The sequence below is a fragment of the Mixophyes fleayi genome, chromosome 1 (genome assembly GCF_038048845.1).
Source record: "Mixophyes fleayi isolate aMixFle1 chromosome 1, aMixFle1.hap1, whole genome shotgun sequence".
Classification (NCBI taxonomy): Eukaryota; Metazoa; Chordata; class Amphibia; order Anura; family Limnodynastidae; genus Mixophyes; species Mixophyes fleayi.
The window spans coordinates 440886568-440900249 of NC_134402.1; the positions used below are offsets into that span (position 1 = coordinate 440886568).

Genomic DNA, 13682 nt, shown 5'->3' on the forward strand with positions numbered 1-13682 from the left:
GGCGGTACTTATAGAATCCAAAACTTGCGAGATCTGATGACGCAACAATGACATTTTGCCTCGTTTTCACTTCCGAGGGCGTGCAAAAGTACCGAGCCGAGCCAGCTCGGTACTTGGATGAGCGAAGTTGGGGTGGGCTCGGTTCTCGGAAAACCGAGCATGATCATCTCTAGTTGGGGGTGTAGTGTCCTATATCTGTATACAGTGTAATAGAATTGTATTATGATCATGTCCAGTGGTCAGGTCATGTTGGGGGTGTAGTGTCCTATGTCTGTATAGAGTGTAATAGAATTGTATTATGATCATGTCCAGTGGTCAGGTCATGTTGGGGGTGTAGTGTCCTATATCTGTATAGAGTGTAATAGAATTGTATTATGATCATGTCCAGTGGTCAGGTCATGTTGGTGTGTAGTGTCCTATGTCTGTATAGAGTGTAATAGAATTGTATTATGATCATGTCCAGTGGTCAGGTCATGTTGAGGGTGTAGTGTCCTATGTCTGTATACAGTGTAATAGAATTGTATTGTGATCATGTCCAGTGGTCAGGTCATGTTGGGGTTGTAGTGTCCTATGTCTGCATAGAGCACTGATGGGTATCATCAAGAAGCTGGAAGGCCGAAGGAGAAGCCCTCCAGCCTTTAAAGGGGCCACACATATAGTGGAGAGCACAGTGTGATAACATGTCAGCAGGCAGTTTAATGTATGATAAACCAGTGTCACAAGCTGAATTCTCTGAACACTGAGTTCTCCCTTATTGATATCTTTAACATTTTCACAGCGAGACAATTTATTTTTTAAATCTACTAAATTTCTGATAATTTACATGACATTCTCTGCAATTAAATAGTTTTCAGTAATGTTCCTCTGCGGCTTACACATTTTATTTCTCGTGACAAGCTTGTTTTCTTATGGTTTGTTTGAACAAAAGACTGTAAATAACTGTGACAAATTATGAGGTAATTCAGTTTAAACTGAGTCACTGACCCATATATTATTGTTTATAATGAGCCATCATTCTGAACCAAGTTATTTTTTGTCTTCTTAGAGAGTAGTATTGTAACATGTTTTCCTGTAAACGCTGCATGTTTCATACACCTTGTAAATGTGGTTTTATGAGGTGATACGGATGGCTTCACAATGTACCTGTCACAACACGGAGGTAGCCATTTTGTTGGTTCCACCAACATTCAGCATAACAATTCATTAAATACTAGTGACATTGCTGGGGCATTAAGTACAGAATGAATCCATAGTGGACTGAGGCAAATGCGGCCCCAGAACAGAAGTGAAATCTGTCCCCCAGGTCCGCACGTGTAAACATTAATATAATAATATTAAGAAAAGAAACAAATGTTAGGGGACACATAATTTTTAATACAAAGTATTATGACTATTAGTGTATGTGTGTAATATAAAGATATATATATATATATATAATTATATAGTTAACCCATGCATGATACTCATGCATTCTAGTCAAATCAAGCTACTTAAGGTCTTAAAAAGGTTCTTGTCATGCATTTGGGCCTAGCCCAGGCCTCCTCAGGGGAAGAGCGTTACTTCCCGACGCAAGCGCCCTTTTTAATGTGTGTTCATGAGGTAAAATTACCTCACGAAAATGAGTTTGACCCCTCAACTCGTAAATTTAGTCTTTACTACCCCTCCCGCGGGGGGAAGGGGGGATGATGAAAGTTAACTGACTTCACTATTCTAATTTTTTTGTCAAATAATGTCAGTATACCAAATTTCAGGTCAATTGGATGAGCCCTTTCTGAGAAAATATTTTTTTCCACACACGCACTAACACGCCGCTAGGCTTTTACTTTTATATATTAGATAATGCTAAGAATTTAGTAGGTCAGTGTATAACTCCGCCCAGCAGGTGGCGCTGCAGCTTGTTTTGGTTTATTCCACACACAGACTAACACACGCCGCTAGGCTTTTATATTATAGATATATATTTAGTCAAAGTGGTGGAATGGAAAATGTAAGTGACTGGAATATGACAGTTTTGCCATAAAAGCAGTAGAAGTGGCAGCATGCCATATACTGGACCACTTTGACTAAAAATAAATATATATATATATAATATATATATATATATATATATATATATATATATATATATATATATATATATATATTAGCACAGGATTCGAATTCGATTAATGTAGTAAATCGGTTGGTGCAAGATGGTGCTTATAATTAGGGACATGGGTAATAAACAGAATGGTCGCTTAGTGGTTAGCACTGGGGTCATGAGTTCAATTCCCGACCATGGCCTTATCTGTGAGGAGTTTGCGTGGGTTTCCTCCGGGTGCTCCGGTTTCCTCCCACAGTCCAAAAACATACTGGTAGGTCAATTGGCTGCTAACAAATTGGCCCTAGTCTGTATTCCCTTTTTCGGAGAAGACATAGACAAGAAGAAATTATATAGTGCACTGTATTCAAACAAACCTTTAATAACACTAATAAAATACACGTACGTTATTACAATATAAGGACAACTTATCTGGAATTCCCTTAAAAAGTCCAAAGGTGCTGATCTCCTCTCAGAGGCTGCTGGTTGATGAGTAGAATCCCATTTTGTCCCCGTTTGAAAGATTTAGGGGTCTATTTAGCAATCTATGGTGATTGGGTTGGTTTTCTGTCGCAACTTACCTTTGATGTATTGGGCAAAACACTATTTCTGGCAAAATCCCCCATAGATCATGCCTGTCATACTTTAATAAATGCAGCCTTTCGTACCACATCTGCTTTTCAGCCAATTTTGTGGTACTGACCTGGTTATGAGGGGTCCATCAATTATAAAACCTAGTACCTTTAGCACACATGGGTGGAAGTAATCTGGGCCTGGTGCTTCACGAGTGCCGAGAGTGGGGGCGGAGGGAGCAGGTACAAAGCACTAGGCCCCCTGGTCTGCCTGTGTAGTTGGAGGAGCTGATACTTTCCAGTTCCAGATTCCATAAAAAATTATTTAATTTTTTTAAAATGTAAATATCATTTCCTTTAAAATAAATACTAAATGCTTTATTGTGCTAATTAAGATTTTTTTTTCCCTGCAGTGACTCTTGAAATAGGTCTCCCTATGCTTTCATGGTTAAGTATTGCCGGATGTCCCCGGTGAAGGCTACTGCCAGCAATAGTCTACACCGGCTTGGGGGCTTTGATAATTTGAGAAAAATTCCTAAATCCCGAAGTCTCCCATTGATTTAATTTAATTATTTTTTTTAATGCATTTAAGTGTTATTATTAATCTCTATTTATCAGGCGCCACATGAGATCAGCAGCGCAGTATAGCGTGAAAACAACAAGACAATCCATGAAATAACAGTGCATTAGAGTAAACATATAACACTACAACTCTCAGCACAGCTACTGGGGTACAAGGGGTATATTCAGCGATTCAGCGCAGGCTGAAACCTGTGCCCATTAGTGTGGGTGCAACTAACAGGTTTAGAGCCACTGAAAGAGGTGTGAAGACAATAGAGGAGAGGAGTCAATGGGCGGAGAGCCCAAGGAGGAGGTGCGCAGTGTAGCTGGTGAGCAAAGGTTATAGGTAATGAGAACAATAGGGAAGAGGGCCCTGCTCACAAGAGCTTACAATCTAAAGGGAAAGGGGCAGACAAACGGTTGACACATGGGGGTGAACCAATGTAAGGGGATCTGAGGGCAAGAAGCTAGAGAGGGAGAGATGGAGGATGATGATAGAGGGTGAGGTACACTACATGGTGACATGGTTAAGTGGACGACTGGTAGGATTTTCTAAAAAAGTGGGTTTTCAAGGGCCGTAAATGACAGTTATTCAAAGTACAATCATTTATGCGTATAACAAACCCCAATCCGTACTCTGACTTTTCTCCATGTTTTTTTCTACCAACACATAATCTTTAAATATCCACACTTATATACCCCACCCAGATTTCCTATCTTCTCTATTCTTCCTTAGCATGCTATACCCTTCTGATTTCACTGCCCAGACAAGTCTCAGTTACACCCATTACATCCTAAGTCTCTTCCAACGTCAGTAATTCCAGTCCCACTGTTTGGTTTGGAAGACTGCCAGCATATGTTACCATACTATTGATATTTTCATTGCTGCATCTCCTCACCGACTATAACTCCTGCCTCGTTTCCTGTGACTTAGCCCATACTTTCCATTTGGGCCTCCTTTCCGGGAGATCCTGATCATGCTTTGCCCACTGCCCTCTTCAGAACAAAGTCTGGGAGGGCGGCCTACGCTGCCGGGAGTCCAGGAGTCCAGTATGTCGCCAAATTCTGTATTCTCCCAGACGTTCCGGGAGAGTAGGCAAAGTCCGGTTCCCCGTCTACAATATATTGCACCCTGCTCATATCTTCACCCTCCACAATAGTTACTGGTTTACAATCTCCAACCATCTAACCATCTTCTCCACCATCTCTCCACTGTAATTCATCCTGTCCTGCCTGTAGCCGAGGGAGGAACCTGCTGTGTTCGCCAAAACTGTACATAATACACAAACTTGCCCCAAGGTCCTCCGAGAGAGTATCGCATGTAACCTGGATGGATGGTTTAATAGCAAAGGATCCCAGAAATTATTTATAAATGTTGGCATATATGGGTGGCTGATCTACTGTATTGAAAATTGTTGTCTAGTTATTAATCCATATGGTCTATACATTTAAATTGTGAAGGTCTGTAGGTTGTAATATAAATGATTATGCTGTTTTTGGACCAAAGACTTTGTATTTGCTTAGACATGTTACATTTTGTCAGTGCTGCTATTTAGGGACCGCTTCTCCCTTTTCTATTCCTTTAGTAGGGTTTCCTACCTACCCCCTAAATATCGCTGTTGGATCAGGTTCCTGATTGGGTTCATCCCCATCCCAGCTACTTGGACAGCGTCACCGTTCAGGGGCGCACGGAGGAATGTCGGGGGGGGGGGGGGTTTCTCCCCGCCGACCCAAAAAAACCGAGAGAGAGCTTCTGCGCATGCGCCCGCGCAGCAGCTCCGTTTCGCCAGCACTGTCCTAGACAACGCCGCGGCTGCTGTATAAGAAGCGTCTGCGGCGGTGCTGTATACAATACAGCACCGCCGCGGACGCTTCTTTGACAGCGCCGCGGCTGCTGTATAGGACAGTGGCCACTTAGTTAGCGCAGGGGGGGTTTATAGAGACTCGGAAACCCCCCCCCCCCTGCGCGCGCCACTGCCGTTGTCTCTACTGTTGTCTAAAAGTGGACAACCCCTTTTAAAATATTAATCTGTACATTATGTCTACAACTTCGGTGAATTTTTTTCAGTGCTGGCGACATAGTGTTGTATATGTGTCTGTTTTGTGTTGGAAGTAGTTGCAAACTTGGACAGTTTTTACTTTCGGCCCAAGTCCGTGACTTCGGTGGGATAGACTTTCTCTAGCATCCATTGAAACTATTCCTTAAGTGAACAGACCTGCTTTTATAATGGAAGAAAGGTGTAGAAAGAGAATCTGCATGTTTATAGAACAATTATCCAGCTTGTGCCTGGGGTGAGCGTTTGTTTTCTTATCCTGAAACAATGTGACAGTTCATCTCTATTGGGTAACAGAGCAGTTGGTGATTCAGACCTACAAGCCGGAACAATGTTCTTCATTCTTTATCATTCTAGCTTGGCGTGAACTTTGGAAACCTTTCTGCTAGAGTGAGCGTGTGTAAAAAGATTTACATGACTTTTCATATATTGCAGCCTTTACATTGGATCATATGGGTCCTCTTTTAGGTGTCCTTTTCGAATGCCTGCTTTAAAATATTGTCACAATTTATAGAAACTTTTAAGGACCAATATATATTTTGTGTTGTTGATAATATTAAATCCATACTTGCCAACTCTCCCTGAATGTCAGGGAGACTCCCTGAAATAGGGGTGATCTCCCTCACTCCCTGAAATAGGGGTGATCTCCCTCACTCCCTGAAGAGTATGGCATTCTCCCTGATACTGAGCCAGTACAAGACGTGGTTGGCTTCGTCATCTGTGGCATGATGACACAGTTCAGAAATTGTGTCCTATGTCCATGTATTGATGCCTATGGAGGTGGCCATTTTCATGGAGACCAAGATTTAATCAAAGACTGACAGGTAAGATAACATGACTTCAGTAATGGAGACAGAAATGTAAAAGACACTTCAGTCTGTAGAGATTCATTAACTACTTTTCTTTAAGCATAGTTGCCTACTCTCCCGGAATGTCTGGGAGACTTCCGCATTTCTGGGAGACCTCCCGGGCTCCTGGGAGAGCAGGGCAACCTCCCGGTTCTCGTCCCCGAAATAGATAAGTGGGGGGTGGAGCTTAACGATGCAAATATTGCGTCATCTTAGCCCCACTCCCTGCCGTAAGTGGCCAAAATTGTGACATTTGTTTAGGGGGCATGGCCAAAATGATGCGATTCGTCAAGCCAACAAGGAAAAGTTGGCAAGTATGTTTAATATTTAGCATTCAAAATTTGATTCATGTTCATAATGTGGAATATTTCAGCTATTTTGAATGTGAAAAGTAACTAGTAAATTACCTATTCAGGTTTGAGCCTGCGGCTGGTTTTATATATGTTTTTTAGTCCTTGGACATTGAAAGCTATCTGGTTACTCCGGGACAATGCTTAGTGGGAACACTGACATCTGTGCCCCTCTATGTACATTAACCATGAGCATATTACACCCCGTAGAGGAACCTGCATGAGAAGTAACGGTTTGATCACGGGTATTGTAGGCTTTGCTGCGTAGAAGGCCTAATGCGAATGGTTAAAACTGCCGACAGCATAGCCCAACATTTTACATGCCAACAGGTCTTCTTTAAAACCTAGAAATGACCAGGTGAGGTCGGATGGGATCTGCTACAGGGTGGAAAATAATGGTTTTCTGGGCTAAGAAGTAGTATGTGTTTAGGTGTGCCACAGACAGACACCGAGAAATGATTGCCTGTAGTGAAATCTCTTCCAGATATTCAGGTGAATCCTTAACTTATGTTGAGTAAGTTAGTTGTTGATTTTTGTGGTGTCATGATATTTATGTGAATATTTAATGTGTCTTAATTTTAATGGTATAAATAATATTTTAGCAATAACCCCTCCCCCCTCCCCCAGCTAGGAGAAGGTTAAGGTCCCATGCACAGGACTTGGACAGTTTGGGAGATACCACCACCCACCACTGCTGCACCAAAAGCTTCTCCAAGGTCAACCAGCACAAGAGAAATATAAACTGCTTATCATCATTATCACCATTTATTTATATAGCGCCACTAGTTCCGCAGTGAGAACTTACTCACATCAGTCTCTGCCCCATTGGAGCTTACAGTCTAAATTCCCTAACACACAGGCACAGACTGACACACACACACACACACACACACACACACACACACACACACACACACACACACACACACACTAGGGTCAATTTGTTATCAGCCAATTAACCTACCAGTATGGATTTTTTGGAGTGTGGGAGGAAACCCATGCAAACACGGGGAGAACATACAAACTCCAAACAGATAAGGCCATGGTCGGGAATTGAACTCACGACCCCAGTGCAGTAAGGCAGAAGTGCTAACCACTAGATCACCGTGCTGCTTATGTTGAAGGGTTGCACGGTGGCTCAGTGGTTAGCACTTCTGCCTCACAGCACTGTGGTCATGAGTTCGATTCCTGACCATGGCCTTATCTGTGTGGAGTTTGTATGTTCTCCCCGTGTTTGCGTGGGTTTCCTCCAGGTGCTCCGGTTTCCTCCCACACTTCAAAAAAAACATACTGGTAGGTTAATTAGCTGCTATCAAATTGACCCTAGTGTCTGTGTGTGTTAAGAAATTTAGACTGTAAGCTCCAATGGGGCAGGGACTGATGTGAGTGAGTTCTCTGTACAGCGCTGCGGAATTAGTGGCGCTATATAAATAAATGATGATGATGATGATGATGAAGGTTGCTCCAGCTGGACATGATACTCCTATGGTTCTACTTGTTGAAAAAAATAGATTGCAACATAATTGTATTTATAAACTAGAGTTTTCAAAGGCCCCACAGTACAAGTCATGTTCTTCTTTTCCATTAATCCGTGACAGATGATGGCTTGAGGTACGTGACGCAAAAGTTGTGTGATCACTTGTTTTCCTAGGATAGAGGTGAGCTAAAATACAGGGTCTCTCCGTGGCTTCTCTATGTGTGCCATAGACTAGATCAGTGTTGGCTAACCTGTGACACTCCAGGTGTTGTGAAACTACAAGTCCCAGCATACCCTTCCAGCAATAAGCTGCTATATATTGGCAAAGCATGCTGGGATTTGTATTTTTACAAAACACCTGGAGTGTCACAGGTTAGCCAACACTGGGCTAGATAGACTAATGTAATACATGATGGACTAACTTTCACCCATTTGCTGAAGGACTAAGGTGAGTATTTGCTAACATCTGATTATCACAGAGCTGGTATTGTCTCAATCATCCTTAAATGAAGACGTACACCTCTTTAGACGTGACAGAACTGGAATTTGTGGCAGTTTATTTTGCTTTCCCTTAAATGGCATCTGGCTGTTTTTCACTCGCTTGCATTTGTTATGCAGAACATATAAGGTCTTGTAAATATTGTGAAACATGGGTGGGTGCCCGTCTAACATGTATCCAGTCTTCTCGTACAACGAAAGGGATCGAAAAGCTTCACACTGGCATGTCCGTGCCTTGGTTACCAGGTGTATAAGATTTAGTGCCAGTTGGCATGTTAGACGTTTGGCTTAGCTCCCAAATATCTCGAGTGTCTTCAGTCCCAGTCGTTTGAGATAAATGTGATTGAATCACAATTACCTGGGAAACTGCTTAGAGCTATGTTGGCTTGTATTGCAAGTATAACATTTCACACCTGATATATCTGGAAATGTTTGTAAGGTACACAGCGTGAAAAATACTATTATTATTTATTCCGAAGTTTATACAGCCACACTTATAAAACAAAAAAAATAAATAAATGTCCTTTTATTATTTAGCATTAACCTGACTTTGTACCGCAATTTTGCTAAAAGGTAAGTATTTTCTTTTCAGTTTCTTTAGACAGCTGAATCCTCTTCCAAATTTTTAGGGCAGTGTCCTAATGAGATCTTACATAGAACAAAAACATGAGACTGCAGTTATTTTAGCTGCTGTGATTTCACTGGCCCGGCCCCTGTGCAGGAATTCACCAATCAATATTCATGCAAGTCTGGAATACTGTCAGACACTGAGGGGTATATTTACTAAGCTGCGGGTTTGAAAAAGTGGGGATGTTGCCTATAGCAACCAATCAGATTCTAGCTGTCATTTTGTAGAAGGTACTAAATAAATGAAAGCTAGAATCTGATTGGTTGCTATAGGCAACATCCCCACTTTTTCAAACCCGCAGCTTAGTAAATCTAGCCTTGAGTCTGCTCAGATTGAGAAGAAAGAAAGCCTGCCACATGATTGTTGTTTCATGTATTGTATTCAGATCAGTCTTTCATAGATTGTAAGCTTGCAAGCAGGCCTCTTACCTCTCTGTATTACCCAGTATTGTTTTATTTCTGTGTTTGGGCCTGATTCATTAAGGATCTTAACTTGAGAAACTTCTTATTTCAGTCTCCTGGACAAAACCATGTCACAATGCAAGGGGTGCAAATTAGTATTCTGTTTTGCACATAAGTTAAATACTGCCTGTTTTTTCATGTAACACACAAATATCAACTTTAAATTTCAGTGTACAAATAAGCTATCAATTATTTGTGTGCTACATGAAAAAACAGGCAGTATTTAACTTATGTGCAAAACAGAATACTAATTTGCACCCCTTGCATTGTAACATGGTTTTGTCCAGGAGACTGAAATAAGAAGTTTCTCAAGTTAGGGCCTGATTCATTAAGAATCTTTTGTTCCCAGTTGTAAAGTGCTACAGGGTTTCCTAGCACTATATCAATAAATGTTGATGATGGTAATATTAATGGCAAATAATGTCTTTACTTGAGCCACCATAAAGCATACTTGCCAACATTTTGTTTTCTTTTTCCGGGAGATGCCGGCTGGGACGTGGGCGTGCAGGGGGCGGGGCTGCGAAATCGCGTCATTTTGGCCCCGCCCCCTTGACGGAATGACGCAAATCGCGTCATTTTACAGTGGGGGCGGGGCTAAACGCCGCGATTCCGGGTGAATCGCGGCGTTTAAACTAAATTTTTCCCCCTTCCTATCAGGGAGATTGCCACACTCGTCCGGGAGACTCTCGCAAAATGCGGGAGTCTCCCGGACAATCCGGGAGAGTTGGCAAGTATGCCATAAAGGTGTAATTGACAATATTATAAGACATGTAGTTATTAAAGAACAATATTGGACGGCTTAGTGTCCTCTACACGGCTCTCTAGTACACGGCTCTCTAGTACACGGCTCTCTAGTACACGGCTCTCTAGTACACGGCTCTCTAGTACACGGCTCTCTAGTACACGGCTCTCTAGTACACGGCTCTCTAGTACACGGCTCTCTAGTACACGGCTCTCTAGTACACAGGTCTCTAGTACACAGGTCTATGTTGCCATTGAAGTTTCTGTCGGGAGATCCGGCCACATCTGTTATAGGAAACAAACAGGAAGCAGCCTGCACTGTGATTGGTAGAATGCTTCTATTGCTTCCTATTATTTATTAACAAGAACTTGCTGCCTAATCAGATACAGAGACCGGGATGGTGTTCGGTAACTAGTGAAAGTGCTACTAATATTGTCTTACAGACAGGAATCTTTATGTATATAGGGGAAAACAATCTTCTTGGAATCACAATTTTATCTACAATATCTCCCAAACCTGCAGACATCTAGACAAACCCCTGATCCACACATATTGACCACAAGATCAACCCCCCTTGCCCAGCAGACCACATCTATTTTAGCCATCAGAAATCATTAATCTCTTATGATAATTACAACTATTAGCAGATATGAATCTTCAGTCTGGATAAGCTCCTGAAACTACTATGTATATGTTATTGAATGTTACCACTAACTCTTTTGAGTGAACTTTGTATTTTAATCTTCATGTTACATTTCACTTACCCTATGAAGTATAAGTGTAATGTTTTGTTCAGTTCTTTTACTCTTTCAGCGAAATAAGTTGTTATATGATCTCTAATATTCATACATAACACTAACGTACAGTCTTGGTTTTAAAAGTTTTTCATTTATTAAAGCAGCAATACCACATAGGCTCTTTTTTTTTTTTTCAATGACCAAATACCTTTTAAGCATGCATGTAATAGCCCATTTTCTTAGATGTCCTCCCTCCTACAAATCATTTGTCTCTTTTTCAAAATCTCCCTTAAGGGCACAAAGTAAGGCTGCCAGTCACACACACACATAGGCTCACGGCTCTGAGCATGTCATGTGAAGGCAGAGGTGTGTGTGGGGGGGGAGGGGGGATTATTTTGCAGCAGACAGAGCTCAGAGGGGTATTCCAAAGCCTCTCTGCTCACTACATCATGTGGCTGTGGTTGCCATGGTAGTTACAGGACTCTGCAGAATGAGAACTCATAAATAGCAGCCTGGAGAAACAAACCAAGGAAAAAAAAATAATTTCTAAGATTCTCCTTCTTCTTCTGCCACAGTGGTTTATGTTTCAAAAAAACATACCTAATTTTTTTCACATGATTACAACTTTAAGATGTTGATTTATAGGTAATACGCCACAAAAAGGCAATAAATGTTAATCAGTAACCAGTGTAAAGTATGAGAACTTCTGCATGCATAGTAATAAAATGATCCCTCTATAGACCTCACCCTCCCCTTTTATAACACTAAGCCGTGTATTCTCTGTGTGTGTGTATATATATATATATATATAATACTTTCCTGTGTTTATGGCTTTTTTTTTTTGAACCTGTAAAGGGATTATAATACTTGAGAGAATAAATAAGCCTGCGCTCGGTATATCCCATATGATACCAGCTCCGTGTTAATATAAATGCCCATATATGTATACAAAACAAAACGACAGTTGCTGTCAGTGCTTATCCTTAACACTGCATATCTGTGTGTATCTAGAAAAATGAAAACATGAGGTATTGGTTCATATGTTGATCAAAATATTTAAGCCTGCATCAAGGGCACCTCATTATATGCAGGTCCTACACTGACCTATATGCTTCAACATGCTTCAAACACCATTAAAATGCAGTTAAAATCAGATGCAGTCACCTCCCAGGTTTAGGGGCTAAGAGCTCTTTTGGGTGTGGGCCACAAGCCAGCCCTAGTTAGATGTAAGCCCCTATACCTGGGAGGTGAGTCTGACTTTAACTGCATTTTAATGGTGTTTGAAGCATGTTGAAGCATATACGTCAGTGTAAGACCTGCATACAATGAGGTGCCCTTGACGCTGGGATACAGGCTTAAATGTTTTGATCAAAATATGGACTAATACCTTGTGTTTTCATTCTGCAAGACACAGATATGCAGTGTTAAGAACAAGCGCTGACAACCGTTTTTTTGGGGGAAATTATAATACTTTACTTCTGTGTATTTACTTCAGGATATTTCAGAAAAATGACCTCACTTCCTGCTTCAGAAAAAGGATTTTTGAAAAGAGTCAATGAAATACCGATGGAAGATGATGTTTTCTATATGTACGGATCTAGTACAGGACACGTCGCGGAGGAGACAGAATATGTCCGTAAGGTGAGTTTATATCACAACTGCCCTTTGTACTTCACACCCTGTTTGTTCATTAAAATCGATTCCTAATCTATATCCATCTCCCTGAGAATGCAGCCTTCACGGTGAGCTAAAAACCTCGCTGAGGTATGAGGCACCGTGTGAACTGATAGGCTACATTGTCATGAATATAAGTTCCGGCCTACAGTATAGTATGGCCACCTCCGCTGGGTGTAGGTGTCACTGTAACACTTAAAGATTACCTGTCATCAGTCATCATTGCCATTCTATTCTTTAACTTCATAGTCCCTTGTGCATTGTGTAGTTACCAAATATATAACACAAGAGCAGAGAGAACAATATACTCTTGTGTTTTTTTTTCTGCACTTTATTCTCACCTGGGATAGCTGCCTCCAAACCTCACCGCAGAGGAGCAGAGAGGAAACCGGCACCGGAGCGAGTGTAGGACAGACTGATCACTCGGCTTGACTTGCAAATCATGATTTTTGGCCACAACGGTGCGCCTCTCTGCGTGCTCTCTCTATCCTCCGCTGCTCTCCCGCTGTGATGTCTAGAGGAAGCAGGACCGGGAGAGGACACAGCGTGTGAGAGCCCAAAGTTTAACACTGTTATGGAGAAAATATTTTTTTTTTCTCTTGCGAACCACGTAGTGCACAAGGTACTATGTAATATAACCATAACTTGGAAACGGTGGCTTAGTGGTTAGCATTTCTGCCTCACAGCACTGGGGTTCAATACCCAACCATGGCCTTATCTGTGTGGAGTTTGTATGTTCTCCCCGTGTTTGCGTGGGTTTCTTCTGGGTGCTCCGGTTTCCTCCCACACTCCAAAAACATACTGGTAGGTTAATTGGCTGCTATAAAAATTGACCCTAGTCTGTCTCTCTCTGTCTGTGTGTGTGTGTGTTAGGGAAGTTAGACTGTAAGCTCCAATGGGGCAGGGACTGATGTGAGTGAGTTCTCTGTACAGCGCTGCGGAATCAGTGGCGCTATATAAATAAATGGTGATGATGATGATGAATGGAGATCCTTGGCAC

At 41.7% G+C, this 13682-nt stretch overlaps 1 protein-coding gene across 4 annotated transcripts in view; it reads left to right on the top strand.

Annotated features, from left to right (window-relative positions):
- Positions 1-13682, top strand: part of CCDC68 (coiled-coil domain containing 68) — a 47597-nt gene that overhangs the window by 15692 nt on the left and 18223 nt on the right. For 3 of the 4 annotated variants that reach the window (XM_075185371.1, XM_075185379.1, XM_075185361.1), the window contains exon 2: positions 12504-12649. In XM_075185371.1, the coding sequence (XP_075041472.1) occupies positions 12518-12649 (132 nt within the window). In that variant the 5' untranslated portion in view covers positions 12504-12517. Of the gene's footprint in view, positions 1-6068; positions 6092-12503; positions 12650-13682 lie in introns of those variants that run through there. The other variant, XM_075185387.1, reaches the window with a different exon arrangement.